This window comes from Lipotes vexillifer, unplaced genomic scaffold (genome assembly GCF_000442215.2).
Source record: "Lipotes vexillifer unplaced genomic scaffold, Lipotes_vexillifer_v1.1 scaffold921, whole genome shotgun sequence".
Lineage (NCBI taxonomy): Eukaryota > Metazoa > Chordata > Mammalia > Artiodactyla > Lipotidae > Lipotes > Lipotes vexillifer.
In genome coordinates this window covers 1097540-1116278 of record NW_006787800.1, presented here as the reverse complement: position 1 = coordinate 1116278, position 18739 = coordinate 1097540, and the positions used below count along the sequence as shown (strand labels likewise).

Genomic DNA, 18739 nt, shown 5'->3' with positions numbered 1-18739 from the left:
CTTGGGATTTTTTTTTTTTTTTTTATAATTAGGAAAGCAGCGTATGGTTCATTATAAAAAGTCAGTGGAGGCAAAGTTTAAGTCATCAACCTGCCCTTCCCACTCGCAGACTCTCCCTGCCCTGGTGAGGTTGCTCGTGTTGGGTGTCACACTACACTGGGCTTATTTTTATGACACCTCTCTTCCCCACTGCATTTTAAGATCATTTTGAGCAAAAGCCGTGCCTCTGTTACTCACCTTTGCCTCCTTAGCTTCTGCCACATAGCCTGACATAAGTCACCAGGGTTCACCAAGTATTAGCTGCGTAAATAGTCTGATATATGGACACGTGAATGAATAGGGTGCTCTCTTAGGCTTTGCCCTTGGTGCCATTGCTTCCGTTTTAACTTCAGAGAGAAACTGGATACAAGAGGAGAGCCCCGGTTTTTGTCACTTTTTGATTTGTAGGAGCGCTTATTCTCTGAATGGTGCTTTGTGACAAGGGGCAGGGTCTGCAGCCCCTCTAGCCTGCCTTAGGTGCAGATTTCTTGAGTTATGTGAATTAATCAGTTCAGAAACTGGTAGATGGCTGGCAGAGAATCAATGAAATGTGAGGTTTAGCACTTCCATGGCATTATAAGGTGTGATCTTTATAACGGATTTTAAGTTCTTGAAAAGAAGCACATAGGAACTTCGAGAAAATTTTATTGTGCTTTCTCTGCACGTCAGGAACTGGGATGTTATCACAGTTAGAGCAGACGGAAGAATCCTGTCCAAGAAACGACAAGCTACAGTCTCTCCCCAGAGGCCTACAGACCATGTGGGCAAAACCATGCTTGTAGGTTTAAAAGGGAGGATGGAGAAAAAGATGACAAAGTCCAGCAAATCAGAATGTCCTGCTGACCATCAGACCACAGAGAAAGGGGATTTCAGGTATGATGGGAACAAGAATTCTTTCTACCTGGAAATTTAGACTTTGGATTTTGGTCTTCCTTCCTTCACTTGGAGCAGTGTTTCTCCAGGTGGGCTCTGGGACCACCTACGTCAGAATCTTTGTTAAAATTGCATATTTCCCACCTTTCCCAAGGACTACACGTTCAGAATTCCCAGAGCAGGATCCCCGGAGTCTGCATTTTAATCTCCAGGGAAACTCATGTAAATTAAATTGGAGCCAGGAGCCACTCATTTAAGAACCTAACCATAACCATAATTTGAAAAGATACATGTACTCCAATGTTCATAGCAGCACTATTTACAATGGCCAAGACATGGAAGTGACTTAAATGTCCATTGACAGATGAATGGATAAAGAAGATGTGATTGATATATCTATCTATCTCACAGATACACAGATGTATATATATATACCCCCCCCCACACACACATACACATATATACAATGGAATACTACTCAGCCATAAAAAGAATGAAATAATGCCATTTGCAGCAACATGGATGGACTTAGAAATTATCATACTAAGTGAAGTAAGTTAGACAGAGAAAGACAAATATATGATATCATTTATATGTGGAATCTGAAAAACAAAAGATACAAATGACCTTATATAGAAAACAGAAATAGACTCACGGACATAGAAAACAAACTTATGGTTACCAAAGGGAAATGGGGGGGAGGGATAAATTAGGAGTTTGGGATTAACAGGTACACACTACCACATATAAAATAGATAACAAGGACCTACTGTATAGTACAGGGAACTCTACTTAATATTCTGTAATAACCTATAAGAGAAAAGAATCTGAAAAAGAATCTGTCTGTATATATCTGTATATCTGAATCACTTTGCTGTACACCTGAAATTGTTACTAATATCATACCTTTTCATCTGTGAGTTGACAGTTTATATATTTAAGCCCTTAAGCTCTTTTTCTACAGTAGTTTTTGGAATAGGATAAATATGTTTTTGAGCCCTTTTTAGAATACTTTTGCACTCCGTTTTCTAGTTTAACCTCTTTTCTTTTTAGGGTTAGTGTTGAAAAAGTGTACTCGTATTACAGGTAGAGGGAGTTCTTAAAAATTGATTTTATCTAAAAATGGGAAGGAGGCCGTTAATTAGATTCAAACAGACCCCCTTTGCATCTTTACCCCACCTCTTTCCCTTACTCTTGTCCCCGTCTTCTTCCAAACAACAAGACAGCTTTATTTTACCTCCCATCACTGTTCTGGCTCCCTTTGAAGCAGTCTGATCAAGCAAGCGCTCAGTGCACATAGCCTTACGTGTTGTAGGCTGTGCTTCCGTCTAAGAGCAGAAATAGCTTTACTCTGGAGGTGGATGGTGGACAGGAGCTGTGAGTAACTGTCGGGTAAGTTGGGTACCACACCAACACAGCCAGGGCCTCATCATCAGTGGGCCCTGACCTGGCTGCATCTTAGATTCACCTGAGGTAGGGTTTTTTTTTTTTTTTTATTGCCATATAGTTGATTTACAATGTTGTGTTAGTTTCTGGTGTACAGCAAGGTGGTTCAGTTATATAAATATATATTCAGTTATAAAAATATATATGTAAATAAATATATAAAAATATATATTCTTTTTCAGATTCTTTTCCATTATAGGTTATTACAAGGTATTGAATATAGTTCCCTGTGCTCTACAGTAGGACCTTGTTGTTTATTTATTTTATGTACAGTAATGTGTATCTATTAATCCCAAGCTCCTAGTTTATCCCTCCCCCCCGACCTTTCCCCTTTGCTAACCGTATCTTTGCTTTCTATGTCTGTGAGTCTGCTTCTGTTTTGTAAATAAGTTCATCTGTATCATTTTTTTTTAGATTCTACATAGAAGTGATATCATATGATATTTGTCTTTCTTCCTGGATCCCACCCAGGCTGACTTACTGGAATCTCGGGCGATGATGGCACCAGGTGATTCTGATGTGCATTCAGGGCTGAGACCCAATTAGGTTAAATGCCTCAGTGTTTCTCGGGGGCTTGAAGACCCTTTTGCTCTGCATCTCCAGGAGAGCTGGATTAAAATGCAGATTCCTTCTCCAGACCCTAGACCCTGTGAATCCGTTGGCTCGGAGTGGGCCTAGCCCTTTCATCGAATAAGCGCTCCGAGTGATTCTTGTGTTCTGTGAAATTTGGTAATCCCCAGCCTCTGGGATCCTCAGTGTTTTTTTTGGCCCCGGGTTAGGGATGTGCCCTGGGAGGGGCTGGTGGGAACTCTTGACCCTCAGCATTCTGGCGAGTTCATCTGGGCCAGGAGGCTTCTCCCTGCACTTGTGGAGAACACATTGTCGCCCCCAGCCCTGTGCCCTGTCCTCTGTTCTCTGTGTTCCACGGAGCGTGGCTTTAGGAGTCTGAATGACTCACCCCAGCCCGTGGTCTATCAGTTGGCAAACACCGTGTGTGGTGTGGTGGTGTGAGAGGATGTTTATCTCAGCTGGCGGTCACAGATGCTAATTGGAAAGGTTAAGTACACTTATAAAGGTGTCACGAGCAGCACGGGGCCAGACCCACAGAATCCACGTGCAGGGGGACCCTGACCCCAGGTGCTTATCTGCAGTTCAGGGGAGGGAAAGGGTGTGTGGTCTCAGAAGATGGCGGAGCTTGGGGGAGAGCAGAAGCCCTCATTTCTGGATCAGAGCATCCTGGATCCATTGGAAGACCTCATTTCCCTAGAGAATTTTGGTGCATAGATACCAGGAGTTGTGATTTTGTCCATATTAAATGGGAGTAATTAAAATGAAAGGTAATTTTGAGTGACTGTTAAAATAGCTGATGAATACAAATATTGTTTTTTGGTTTCGATATTTAGGTGCTGTTATCTTGAGGTTTAAGTAGACATTATTTCAAAATCCTATATATTTTAGGATGGAGGGCAAATAGAAAGAATGCCAAACTGTCCACATTCCCCCCAACCCCCCTTCTCATTCGGTATGAAACCTAACATTTACTTTTCTGTAATTCTTTCTTTCCGGTGAATTTTTTTTTTTTTTTCCCAAAACAGGAGATCTTGTATCTCAGGACATATTTGTGTTTATTGAGCCAAGTCTGCTGGGGAGGAAAAGCTGAGGAGTAAAGGTTATTTTTGTAATTGTGGCTGGAATTAGGTGAAAACCCTCTGGGCTGGGAAAATTTGTTCCCAGCACAAGTTACCAAGACTCAAAATAAAACTTTGACAAAGGGCCTGTGTCCCACCTTCCCCATGCACAACGCAGAGGCCATGCCAGCCTTTCTGCCCTGCACTGTCTCTTCCCATTTTTCCTTCCAGATGCTGGAAAGGCTGCTGGGGCAGGAATCACGTCTTTTGTCTACAAAGGCCCCTGGGTGTTGGAATAATGTGATAAATGAGATGGTGCCTTTGAAAACAAAAAATGTCCACTTCACATTATTATTTTTTTCCTTGCACACCCTGAGGAACAGCTGGGGCAGCAAATGCAGCCTGGGATCACGCGTTCATACTGAGCCTTTCTTGACAATCCCAGGTATTTTTAAGCAGGACGGTATCAGGCAGCCAGCAGTCAGCCAGCCCGTTTGGCACACAGGGCCCTGTTTTACCTGAGCAGTAAATAGTCCTCAATGAAGCAGCATGATGTACAGAGCAAGCCTGAAGTCATAGCATTCAGTATTTCACCGCGGCCTGGCGGCATCTCTTTTCACGCCCTCATTCTGTTCACGGCTGGTTGTTTAGTCCTTGTTGTGTTTGAATCCTGTCTTTGGCCAGGCCTGCATTCATGGTGTTTATACGTGACGGGATCCCCCTCTCCATGCCAGGGTGAGCCTCTCGTCTTCCCTGCCCACTGCATGCAGCATCGCCTCGTGGATGCGGGGTTCATTGTTTGCTGAGGATGTTTCATGTTGGGGGTTTTGTCACTTGTCTCTGCTGTGGGAAGGGGCATCTCCCAGCCTGTGGGCTTCTCCCTCGTCTGTACCTGCGCCTCCAGGTGCCCCTTCCGTCTTTCCCTGTGGATGTGGACAGGGAAGGGGTTCTGAAGCCTCCACCCTCAGCCTCCCCTCGGCCCTGCGTCCCCTCCGTGCTGCCTTCTGAGCAAAGATGGGCATGAGCATCCACGCTCCTTCATCCTACTTCTGTCTGCCTCTCTGCCCACCCTGCAGATGTCCCAAACAAAAAGATCAGACCCAAGCATGCTACAGTGAACTTTCCCCTTGACCTTGGTTTTCTCCTCAAGCCATAAACCCCTCCCTCCTCTTTCCCCTGAATTGCCAGGCTTTTTCACGGCACACTCCAAAGTCTCCAGGCTCGCAGACTTTCAGATTTAATGGAACAGCAGGATTTATTTTAGAGGGATTGTGACACAGGATTGCTAAGTCTTTATTTTGATAAGAAGAACTCATTGTCATTGAGTAAAAAGCCAGGAGATTTCGAGGCCCCAGTCAGGCTATAATCTCTGATTAAACAGAGCGCAGAGGACAGTGACCCTTGTAAATACACACATCTGGCTTCATGGTCGGAAAGTCGTGCCACCGTCTCCCCATTTCCTCATGTTGCTGGCCAGGAGCCCCGTGTCTGAGACTGGAGTCGGGCAGCTGCTGTATGCCCTCCGTTCCTCTCTGTCCACAGGAACCGGCAGGCGACCTGGCTTCTCCACCTTTGCGGTTTGATTCCCCTCAAACCACTCTCTCTGTTGGCGCCTCTGGACGGTGGCATCAGATCCCTGGGGCCCAGCCCATGTCCCCTACCTGCTGGCCGCACCGTAGACCCACCCCCTCGGGGACCCCTTTGCTCCCTCGACCTCTTGGCTCTGCCCCCAGCTGCCTGTTGGGGGCCCTCACAACAGAGTTCACCCACCCCGTCTCTGGGTGAGATGACTGCCCAGGCCTCTCTCAGAACCGTGGGCCCGTATTCCCACCTCGTCTGTCTCCCCAGGTGCATTTCCTCCAGCATCTCTTTCTCCAACACGTTTGGAGCCGATGGAATCTGACTGTCCTCTTCCTCGCCGTGAAGCAGATGGACCCACATTTCAAAGCTCTGCTCCTCCACACGTGAGCACAGTGACCTTGGGCTGTTTAGTTAATGTTTCCAGGCCTGCTTCTGCATCTGCTTGCGGGACCACCACCATCCATCCCACTCTTTGTTTTTGGGATTAGATGATGCACGAAGACCCTCAGAAAGGCATCTCTTCTTATCTGGGGCCACACGGTCAAGTGGTGTAACAGGGTTCGGAGGAGTTCCTCTTTCAGACCTGTACCTGTCACTTTCTGACCTTGAGTCTGTCCCCTGCTGTTCTCTCAGTGCCTGAGACCTGCTACTTGTGTCCAAGGTGGCGGTGACGACAACTGTCAGGTGACCGATTGCAAAGGGGGCTTCTCAGAGCTCCAGGCAGTGGGGAGCAATTTCAAATCTTCCTCTAAAGTAGAAGAGTACTGTGCTGAAAAGTATAGGCGTATATGTGGTTGAAGGGAGGTGTGTGTGCGCATGTCTCCATGGCGACCAGCACTGGCTGGTGGGCCCTGGTGCACATTTATTCCCAGGACAAGTCTCGAGGTGGCTTGTGGAATGTCACCGCAGAGGCCAGGGGAGGTTAGAGTCTGGTACCCGGGTGCCTCTGGGACGGCCAGGTGGCTGTTGGGTCACCTCTGCCCCTGGATCTCTGAGGGCAGTTCAGGGGCGGCTGTCGTTGCCATGGAGCCGTTTGCTTGTGCTGTCTTATTTTTTGTTTGTTTCTGATGTGGTTTAGTATCAGTGATGCGTTGAGGTACTGCCCTCAACGCCTGATGGTTCGTGCAGCTGCACATTTCTCTGAGATGGGATACTGATAACAAAATGCTCAGGTAAAGACTCAGTTCCCTCTGTGCTCTCAGAGGTCTTGAGGACAGTTTCCCCTCTGGTCTGAGTGTGTCAGGGTGAGAGGAGGTGGGGACCATGTGCCCCAGACCCCACACGTTGATAGAAAAAGTGACAAAGCCAGCCTGTGCCCCTCGGGGGGGAGCACCTCCCCCCACCTAGTCCTTTACATTTGTGTACTTTACCACGTTACCCTGTACATCATCTCATCGTACCTCTCAGTAGCCTGGGGTGGTGGACAAGGCAGAGAAGGCCAGCAGCCCTTTGCGAGGAGCAGGGGTGCCCGGCCGTGTAGGCATCCCCGTGCGCAGGGCCTGGAGTCTGTCTCTGGATCCCAGGCCCAGTGCAGTTGGTAGGTAATTCAGTAGTGTTGCACGCCTGCTGCGGGCCTGCAGACTTTCGTTCTGCTTCGCATTTCATGATCTCTTGGTGGAGAGAGCCTCGTACTGTAACTGCGGACCTCAGACAGGTCTTGAACCCAGGAGAAGAGATGCTGTTTATATAGAACCAGAAGGAATGCCAGTGAGTAATTCAGTTATTCAGAAAGAACTTATTCTGCTGCACCCAGGGGCTGCGATCATAGACTGGACAGGCCGTTTGTGCACCGTTCTCTGTGACAGGAAATGCCCTGGAAGGTTCTAAACTCCTTAGAAGGAGTTAGAAGGAAGGTCACACAGTCCAGCCTGTGTCTATCCCAAGGGGCACCCTGAGATGGTGATAGCTTTTCAGGAAAGGGCATGGTCCACCTTGAGGCTTCTGGGCATCGGATTCCTTATAGAGGATTGCAGGCTAAGGCTCTGTATTTCTTCTGTGGGTTAGGGGGCTGGGGAAGGTGGAACCCCAGCCTGATATGTTAAAAATGGATGCTGAGAAAATAGCAGGAGTGCCAGGAAGGGCAAGCACTGTCCTAAATCACTTTCTAAATGACAGTATCTGCGGTGAAAAGTGTATTCTCTCTCAGAAGCCTTTGGGCTCATGGTGCCAGGATGGTTGTCTGCTTGGCGGTGGTGAAGATTTTTGGCACTGCAGAGTTTAGGACTGATTATCAGTCGCCTGTATACAGGTGGTAGTAATGGTTATATTGGTAAACAACAGATTCAGTATTTTAATTTTTGAAGGGCAACCACATCTCACTAACAAAGCAATTCTGATTCAGAAATGATGGTAGTTTAGAGTGGGTCTGAATTGAAGGTTATCTTAAGAAAATTGTAGGGAAGAGATTACTTAATTTTACGATCATTTTCAGACATTTCGTAAATATCAAATTTTATGCTTTTATTCTTGGACGTATGTAAGACAAAGCCAGTTTAAATACATGAAAAATATGAGTAAAGATTTTTTTTGTTTCACCTTACATAGAAGCTTGAACTAAGCTGAATGTTGGCAGTTATAAGTTTGGGGGTACCTTCTTTAATGAGAGGAGAACCTCATGAGTTATTTCTAATATTTGTATGTAAATAGATGTTCATTCAGGGTTTTATTCCTTCTCAGATAGAAGCAAAAGCCCCCTCAGGCCTCTCATCTCTATTAATAACGCCACTCTTCAAATTATTTGGCCTTCATTTGCAGCAACATGGATGGACCTAGAGATTATCATACTAGAGTGCAGTAAGTCAGACAGAGAAAGACAAACACCATATGATATCACTTATACATGGAATCTAAAATACGACACAAATGAACCCATCTATGAAACAGAAACAGAATCACGGACATAGAGAACAGACTGGTGGTTGTTAAGGGGGAGGGGGTTGGGGGAGGGATGGAGTGGGAGGCTGGGGTTAACAGATGTAAGCTATTATACGTAGGATGGATGAACAACCAGGTCCTACTGTATAGCACAGGGAACTATATTCAATATCCTGTGATAAACCATAATGGAAAAGAATATAAAAAAAGAATATATATATGTATAGCTGAATCACTTTGCTGTACAGCAGTAATTAATACAACATTGTAAGTCAGTTATATTTCAATAAAAAAATTATTTGGCTTTGAATGGAAAATAGTGGTCCTCTCTACTGATCCCCCACCCAGTATAAAAAAGAGGTCCAGTGGAGTGTACCATGTGCTTTTATTTGTGTGACTCTCCTTTATTCTTGTGCAACCCTAAGCTGGAGCTGTGATTATCCCCCTTTTAGAGAAGAGGAAACTCCTTGTCTGGCAAATTAGTTGTAAACAGCTCAGCCTGGCATCGGTAGTCTTCTGTCAATAGATTTCTCCGGCTCCTCTCCAGACACCCCCAAACTGATATCCTGAAGTTCAGGCAAACTGTGCCCAGGGGCTACCCTCTCCCCACTTTGCATCCAGTGTCACATTCCTGCCTATGCTGCTCCTCTACTCTTATTTATTTGGTTCAAAGCACAAGTGTCCTTCTTTGTTTCATTTTCTCCCTTCTCTGAACTTCTGCAGCACTTAAGGTATGATATATTGACATTATTTGAAAATATCTGTTGATGACCCATTTTACAGATAAGGAAATTAGGCACAGGTAGGTTAAATAGTTTATCCGAGGGTGCAGACCTCGTAAATGCGGAAGAGGTTGGTGGTCAGCCTTGGCCTCATTGAGAAGTGGTTTTTGTCTATAGTTTTTCATATGTTTAGTCTTAAACCTCACATTTGTCCAGAGCAAAACACTTGGAAGACAGTTAAAGGGGATTTCAGCTGGGAATAACCTGCAGGCTTTATACTATCTCTTGTAAGAGATCTGGGACCAAGCAGTTTTCATACTAGTAAAACAGAGATAATACCCACCCTACAGGGGATATTTCATGACTCAGATTAGAGAGCAACTGTCTTTGCAGAGATTTAGCAATGTGAGTTTCTCATTTATTCATTCAGTACCCGTGGGCTGTTTAAGCTTAGTACAGTCACCCCTCGGCCTCCGTGGAGGACAAAATAACCAAAATCCGAGGATGTTCAAATCCCTTATGTAAAATGGCATAGTATTTGCATATAAATCTGCATATCTTCCCATATACTTTAAATCACCTCTGGATTACTTATAATACCTATTACAATGCAAATAGTTGTAAATACAATTTAAATACTATGTAAATAGTTGCCCAATGAGGCAAATTGAAGTTTTGCTTTTTTTGGACCTTTCTGGAATATTTTTTAAAATATTTTGATCCACAGTTGGTCGAATTCCCAGATGTGGAACCTGTAGGCCAACTGTACTATGTCAGCTTTGGGGAAACAGCAACAGACAAGGCCCACATGGTCTTTCTTCCCAGTGAGCCTAGAGTTCAATAAGGGAGGTTGACCATCACCAAACAGTTATTTAATTAAAACTGTAACAGATTTCAGGAACCTGAGAGCAGGGGGATCCAAACGAATCTTGGGGCCCAAAGGAGGTGTCCCTGAGGGTGTGATATTTTAGCTAAGTATTTAAGAAGGAACAGACGTTCCCTTCCTTAGTTTTCTGCTCTGATATTTTTAGTAATTTAAAGCAAACCAGTAAGCAGGACTCTTCTAGCCACACTGTTGCCTTCCTTGTCTAAAGCTCTTATTTTTACAGGCAAATACCTTCTTTTCAGTTAAGTTAGCAACATGCGTATGGTAGAAAGAAATGGTCTTTGGAGTTGAGACCTATGTTCTGTTTGCCGATCTTGTGTACAAGCAGGTTTGCCTAGGGATGGAATGTCTTCCTACAAGGCAGCTCTGTCTGGACTGGGTCCAGCTGTGTTCTCTGGCAATTGCTGTTGTTACCCTCAGATACCCTGACTCCAGACCAGCCCCGACCAGAGTTCATGTGTTCCTTGGTAGGCCCATCTTCCTGAGCTTCAGGGATGTTTCTGATGCTCTGAGAAATATTAAAGACTTCTACCAAATTGATATGCCTTTCCTCTTTCTCTGTTTCCTTGATCTTTTCCTCAGATCAAGCAGAAAGCTGCTGTACAGTGTGTGTGTGGGTGTCAGCTTGATCTTCCCTAGCACTTGTGAGGTGACGGGTGCAGCCCTTGCACCTCTTTTTTCAGCCTTATATAAACTGCTCACTAGGACCTGAAGTGGTGGCCGAGGAGGGACAATCAGGAGTGCAGGGCTGACCAGCATCTTTTACCTGGGCAGGCCTCACACCCTGGATAGCCGTGCTGGTCCTGTAATGATGGATGGATGTACCTTTGTTCGTTCCTTCTTTTTTTTTTTGTCTTTTCCTTTTTTTAAAGATTGAAGTCTAGTTGATGTACAACATTGTATAAGTTATAGGTGTACAATATAGTTATTCACAGTTTTTAAAGCTTATGCTCCACTTATAGTTATTATAAAATATTGGCTCTATTCCCTGGGTTGTACAATATATCCTTGTAGCTTATTTTATACCTAATAGTTTGTACCTCCTGCTCCCCTCCCTCTATACTGCCCCCCACCCAACTGGTGACCACTAGCTTGTTCTCTATAGCTGTGAGTCCACCTCTTTTTTGTTATATTCACTAGTTCATTCTTAATGTGGATAAGCCATATATATATATACACACACATATATATATAGTGTGTATGTATGTATGTGTATATATGCATGCAACATGTATGTAGACACATACACGCACACATGTGTGTACATATGTATGTATATATGTATGTTTGTGTGTATATGTGTGTGTATATATATGTGTGTATGTGTATATATATATGTGTGTATATACTGCTATCATATTTATGAAATTAGGATCATTAATAGTATGTATTCTTCACTACCTTATACGACCATGCAAGGCAGAGAATTGTGTGAGGCAAATGTTACCACAAATTTAAATATTTGAAGCTTTTAAATTTGTACTTGGAGCTTTTATGTAGCATCTGATTACTTTGTGGTGTTGGAGCAGGGCATCTATTTTTCCCTTTATTTCTCCCGTCTCCTTTTCACCCCCAATTTAGAAATATTTGGTATGTTTTGGCTCTGCTTGCCTTTGTCGAGCTGGTGGAAGAAATGGCATGGGACCAAGAGAGCCTTTTCTATTTTAGCCCTTCTTAACATTAGTACGTCCAAAATAAATGTATTCTTGAAATTAAATGCTATGAACTAAACTTTTCCAGCCCTGAAAGCTGTAACCTCAGGGTTTAAACCAAGAGAAAGAGGAATTTAAAATAGCATTTTTGGTCATTTCAAGAATCGCAATGTTTAGTGGCAGGTAAACGTGGGGAAAAATATTCAGCCTCATTAGTAATCAAAGGAATATAAAAGAAAATGTTGCCAGACTATTTTACCAATAACATGGGCAGTTTTTCAAATGTAAGAGAAAGAAAGGAAGAAGGGAAAGATGTTGAATCGGGTGATGGAAGTATAAAGGTGTACCTTGCCCCCTCAAAGGCAATTTAGCAGTATTTGTCAAGTGCTGCAGAGGTGTTAGTGCCTCTGACACAGTGATTACACTCTGGGAGCTTAGCCTAAGGAAATAGCCAGAAATGGACATAAATATAATTATAACGTTAGGAACTTGGAAACAACCTAAATGTCCAACAACTGGGGATTGGTTACATGAAATATGAAAATGTGTGCAGTGGGCTTTTGTGCCACTAAGAATGGGAAACTATTTGGAAAAATAATGACAGGGGAAAAAGTTTGTAAAATAACATAAAGTGAAGCATGAACCTAGTATTTTGAAATATGATCTATTTATACACACACTCTGTATGTGTGTCTGACAATTAAAAACATACATCAGAATAAAATATTGTCTCTGGGTGATGGGAATGTTGGTGGTTTTTTATTCTTCACTGGAGTTTTCTGTATTTTCCAAATATGCTTATAATCAGAAGAAATTCCATAATTTTAAAATGCATACTTTAGAATACTTTGTACTGATATAACCATATGAAAACATAGGGGAAATAAAGCCTAAAGGGAATTACAACCGAATGCGCTCAGTGACTTTTGATGAGGTGATGGGAGTTGGTGGGGGTGGTTGTTTTTTATGTTTTTCTTGAACGTGCTTCTGTTTAGAATATATCTTATATTAGGAAAGCAAATGTAAAATAAATGTAGAAAAGTACTTTAGGAATCCATGCCATGTTTGAGCAGAGTTAGTACTTGGTAGATATTCCCTTGCGACTGTGGTCCATCTTGAGGATGATGAAAACTGTTAACAGTGGTGGTCAGTGATAGACATTTTCTTTCCTTCTGCAGATATTCCTGAAATTCCAGAGAGCATCTCATTCTGTAAAGCACTACAGATCGCTGACTTCAGCGGAAACCCACTGACTAGGTAACCTTTCTGCTTGCTTTTCTGTCCATAGTACTAAGGGTACCCTTTTTTGAACATGGGGACGTCGGGAGCCCCTCCTGTGGCTCCTGGCTCAGTCATGAGACCACTGACCAGTGGATTCCAGGCGCCTGTGTTGCCAGGGTAACTGAGTTGATGCCCAAACAGCAATGCAGGGACCAGCCCTCCAGAGTCCATTCTAGATGTATCTCTGGGCCAGGTGGGCCCATTTATAAAATTACTCAAGACTCCGTAAGCAACCTCGAAGAAAGGAAAGTACTCTTCCTTTCCTTTTCATTCCCCTTTTTTGGTTTTTTTTTTTTAAAGCGTCTAGAAAAATTGAGATTGAGTTAAAATTTGGGATTCATTTCATCTGTCCCAAAATTGCTTGGATCTTCTTGGGTATGGAGTGCTGGGGAATGCCCTATTTCGTTTTGTTTTTCCTGTATCTGCTTATTTTTAAGAAGTATAAATATGTCTTAAAAACACTTCTGGTTTTTGTCTTTTGAATTTTAGTTATTATGTTACTAGTAATGTTTATTTTTATGAAAAATAGTACTCTAGTAGGCTCTGGGCTGATAGCTTTCTAATTCACCACCGTTGTCACGTCTCGTCCTCTTTCTTAACCATCATCCATACGGTTGTCCCTCTTTCTCAAACCTTTCTGTAGCTCCCCGACCCTGTAAGATCAAGTGGGAGTTCCTGGTGTGCTGTGCAGCCTCCAACCGCCTCCCCCCCGCCCTCTGTCTGACCTTGGCCGTCCTTTCCACGTGCATGGCCCTCAATTGCCTTGTCTGATGTTGTGTCCTCTGTAATAAAGGGCTCCAGGTCTCTGATTTCACTCCCCCTCGTTTTGACTGTGCCAACCCTTTCGCTCTCCTTTAAGATGCAGCCTGAGCATCACATTTCTTCAGGGGGCCTTTCCTGACGACTCCCCGCGGCCCCTCCTCTGGGCCCTGTAACCCTCTCTGCGTACTTTTCTCATAACACTCGAAACCTACACGTAAATGATCACTTTGACCAAGGCCCGCCAATGAGATGTATTCCTCTGTCATTTATGGTTCTATCTGCAGCCCTACTGTACTTTCTGGAATGGAGTGAGCCCTCAGTGTTTGTTGAACTGAACTGAGCTATTTGTGCTCAAGGCAGCTCGTAGGGTTGGGCAGCTGGGAAATATGCTGTTCTGGAGTTTTTTTTGTTAACTCTTCAGTTGCTTAATCCCCTTGTCTACTTCTTTAGTGTTTTTCCCCTAATGTCTGCTAATATGTGGCTTTATCATCATTTTAAAACTCTCTTGACCAGAACACACTGCATTGTATGAGGCCTTACTCAGTTTTCACCTTGGACTTGTTTTTGGCAGGTTTCTTAAAGGAAAGCCGTTTTAATTTGGCAGGTGTGCTCTTTTAAGAATTAAGACGATGTCTGTGAGTTGAAGGGACCTTAAAAATTATTCAGCGTGGCCTAGTGATTTTATGGCTGAAGAAACTGAGGCTCCAAGAGGTGAAATGACCTTTCAAGATCATGCAGCCTCTGAGCAGCAGCTCAGACTAGCTTTCCTCTCTCCCGACCTTAAGTCTGGCCTTCCTCATCGGGTCACATCACTAGTTTGGCTCTTAATGTTAAGAGCCAGTGAAAAAAGCAAATCAGCCATTTAAAGATACACTTTCCTTATATTTATGATCATTTTAGCTAGTTTTAAAATTATATATAGTTTCTGGTAAAAACTCAGAACCGTTAAGTTGCATCTTTTGAAATATAAATTTAAAAAACCTTAGCTCTATTACACTATGGAATAGGTTGCAACTTCGTAAAAACCATTCCTGAGAATGTATTTCATCGATTATGAAAATCCTAGTTAATACTTTCGTCTTTCGGGGCCTGGATTTGGTTTTGAAGTTTCGAATTACCGGTATTAGATGTCAAACAGCATAGGAATTGTTTTTTAAAAAAGGAACCTAGAAAGAGGAAAGAAATGAAAGATTCTAATCTAGAGACTATCACTAAGGCAAAAAGTCCTCACCACCCCCTGCAAAAAAATGAGTTATGTGTTCTTTTCTCCATCTTAGCAGATTTATGTATAAGCATTTTAGATGCAATGAGATTTTTTTTGCTTTCAGTTTGTGTTTTTTCCTCTCCAAATACTAGTAACCATAGAAATATTGAAAGTAAACTTGCTTTTCAGGTATTTAAATAATACTTTTATTTTGAATCCTCGCCCTTCAGTAGTCTAAGGGAAGTATACAGAATTTCTCTTTGTGTAGAACGTTGTGAAACATATAATCATCTCACATGATTGGCATATTAAATCAAATCAAAAGAAAAATATTAAGAAAGTAGCAATTGGCTGTCAGCTGATCAATTGTGAGTAATCCGTATCTTTGCTCCTGGTATTATAAGCTACAGGAAGAAAAATAAATCAAGCAACTGTCTTGTGTTTTATTATAATATTGTGGACTAAAATTTCTATTTTCTGTTAATCAATAAAGTATTTTCACTCTTAGGCACTTTCAGCTTCAGGAACTATGTATCATTTTCTTTCATAGCCATACACTTGGTAGGCTCCCAACATTGTTTCTCCTTTATTCTTACAGCTTGAATATCTTTCCTCTCTAATTATTTCTGGATCACCCTGTCAGCAAGTATTTATCATACCCCTGTACTGCTAGGTAGACCAAGTCCTTATTTTTTTCCTTATAAATAGAAAGACAAGACAAATGTGCCATACATAAAGTAATTTTAGGAGGTTATTTCAGTCAGCATACAGAAGAAATCTTTATATTAGTATACACCATATATGCACTTCTCTTTTTCAACTATAACAACAATTTTTTTTGTTTGTTTTAGATTGCCAGAAAGCTTTCCCGAATTGCAGAATTTGACATGTCTTTCTGTAAATGACATCTCACTGCAGTCTCTGCCTGAAAATATTGGCAAGTAAGTTTTTATGTGAAGTTTGCGTGTACAGGGTGAAAGGGCGTTTATATCATCAACTCCACTTCCTTCGCTTTTACAGGTCTTGTTTTTCTACTCAGAAAGCCGTTTAGCCAGTCTTCAATATCTCCCTCAAGAAAGATCATGCAATATCTCCCTCAAGAAAGCTTCTGCGTTTTTGCATCCAGTTGCCCCTAAATTTTAATGGTTAAAAGGGATGCTGCTACTTGTTACTAGTGAAAAACCTAATTTGTTTTGAAGTTTTCTCTAAACCGATGGATTCCAGAGTAGTTAATTGAAGCAAAGTAGCATGTGTTATATAGGTGGTTATTAAATACTGTCAGAAACGACTACTTCTAGTAATTTCATTGAAAACATAGGGCATGTGCCCTAAACAGCAGCTCTGACAGCGTTTGTGTGCCGTGGACCTGGGAACAGGGAGTTAGGGTGGTGTGTCTGGAGAGCAGGCGTGGTGTGTGTGTGTGGGGAGCGGGGTGGGCTTGGGAGAGGGGTGGGATGGGACGGGCACGTGTCCACGATGCTGGCTCGGAGGTCGGGGAGGACGGCCACGTCAAGAAATAAAATCCTGTGGAGAAACTGTATGCTGGTGAATCAGTGTTCTTTTGCACATTCCCACAGATGAACTGATTGATGGAATTATCTTAGTAGGTCTTCTCATCTTCTCCATCCCTTTAGGACAGACACTGGCTTAAAGCAGTCTGGTGGCTCATGCTTGACCACTTAAAAGCCCACTGTGGCCAGCCGACACTGGTGGACTGGTGTGTCCTGCCGTCATAAAGGATTTCTCTCGGCCTTACCCGTCCTGCCTAAGTTCTAAGATAAAACAGAAGCTCGCCTTTTGGGGAACTGCAGTGTATCTGGGTCTGTTCTGCAAAGGTTCTCTTGCCAGACGTCTGAAGCCCCCTGCGTCCCCTCCTTGCAGGAGGAGGACGGCTGGCTGCCCTGTTTCCGTCTGCAGGTCTGTGTTCCTCTGAGGTTCACGCTGATGCTTGGACACTGGGCCAGCACATGTGCTGATTAAGAACTGCACCCCTTAGCTCTCAGGAGGGGACAGAGACAAGAGGGTCCCTGAGTTCATGGTACCCGTTGTGGAGGAAATTAACAGTGTTTTGCCATGGATTTCATGCACTGCACTCTTGCTGTGTCAAGTTTCATATATTTCTAATTAATATAATAGCCACTGAAATACTGCTGCTGCCCTCCTCCTGCCCCTTGGGGTCTCTGGAATCTAATTCCCTTGAGACCCTCCTCCACTCTCCCCGGCCTCCCGCTGGCCTGATGGCTGCCCCTTCCATCCCCTCATTCATGTCTTTTTAAACAGGTTTCATGCTTTGAGAGAAAATATGTTCTTATTAAACCAGAGTTCCCTCTCACTCCCTACTGCATTGTTTTTATGGAAAATGTTACTTAACAATCCTTTCAGGATAATTTACAGTAGTCTTTATGCCACTTTTCTGTTAATATCTATGTTTGTTTTTGTCAACCTTCAGCGTTTCTTGTGTATCTGCTTTTTTGATCAGTAATAAGGGCAATTTTTTGTTTTGTTTCAAGTTTAGATTTAATCAGCTTGTGTTATTATTACAGCCTCATATATACCGCTTGTTTCCAAAATAAAATGCCACTTTGAACTTGAACCGTGTGGTGAATAATCACCCAGAAAGTAAGAATATTGCTTAGAGGTGTGAATCAACTGATTTTTATTAGGTCAGCTGGTGAAAATTAATGGGAAATGGGAAGTTTCCTATTCCTGGTTTTGTTACCGTAGCAAGAGACTCCATGGTTTCTTCCTGTTGGACTTAGGGTTTATGTGTCCGTTTTCACTTAGTAGAAAGAAACGGAGAGCAGACTCCTCCCTGGGGAAGACTGGACCCCTCTGGTGCCCTGGACGGTGCTGAAAAGGCACTTGAAACGGCTGAGTTGGTGACTGTCCAGGAGATCTCCTGTTTGCATAAGCATACTGTACTTTAAACAAATCGTTATTTGACACTTACCAACTTTCCTCTTGGGAGGGACTCTTCAGTTTCCCGAAGATTCCCACATGGTTGCTCTGGAGCATTTAACCAAATATTTAGTAACCGGAATACTTCTCAGAGACAGTATGGTATTGTAAACAAGGCACAAAAATCGGGTATTACAAAAAATACGAAAATGACATTGAATGGCCACTTGCGTGACGGATACTCACTGTTGTCTCTGTGGATTCTGAAGTGGAGGTTTGGGCATAAATTAACCCTGCCTGTTTGGTCAGATGGGGCAGCTACCTCAGCATTGGCCTTTTGAGCCTCAGTTGACGATGGGATCTCGGTGTCTCCTTTCGGCACCTGGCACGGCACGTGGCCTTACTGGGAGAACTGTGGGTTTCTCCAGGATCGGGTGGGCGTGTCCCGCCTGGAGGAGAGAGCCCAGCCTTTAGGACAGGCAGCCTTGCAGGGCCTCGGAGCTGAGGGCACCCTGTCCCATCCCGTGTGATTCGCTGACGGCAGTTTGAAGAGCATTCGGGCGTTGATGGCAGAGTTGGAGCTGGAGTCTGGCGCTCCTGGCCCCAGGCCTGCTTTTCCCCCACTCCACCCCCATCACCGTAGGACAGCCGCCTCCTGCGGCCCTGAGGGGCTCAGCGACTTTCTCCTCATTCCCCTAGCGACACCTAACAGTCCATTTTTTAAGTAGTCAGGTCCAAACAACTTGATAAGCATTTTTGTCCTAACAACTTAGCAGCTGTTCGAAAAAGTAATAGTATACATTGAAAGACTGAATATTTGTATTTCCTTCTTAAACATCCCCAGATCTGTGCTGTGGGAGGTGGGTTACCCGATGGGCACCTGCCCAGTTTCT

The 18739-nt window shown here is 43.5% G+C and overlaps 1 protein-coding gene across 1 annotated transcript in view; it reads left to right on the top strand.

Annotated features, from left to right (window-relative positions):
* Window positions 1–18739, top strand: part of LRRC1 (leucine rich repeat containing 1) — a 126167-nt gene that overhangs the window by 61016 nt on the left and 46412 nt on the right. Inside the window, exons 3-4 of the mRNA XM_007460799.1 lie at window positions 12880–12958; window positions 15800–15889. Coding sequence (XP_007460861.1) covers window positions 12880–12958; window positions 15800–15889 — 169 coding nt within the window. The remainder of the gene's footprint in view (window positions 1–12879; window positions 12959–15799; window positions 15890–18739) is intronic.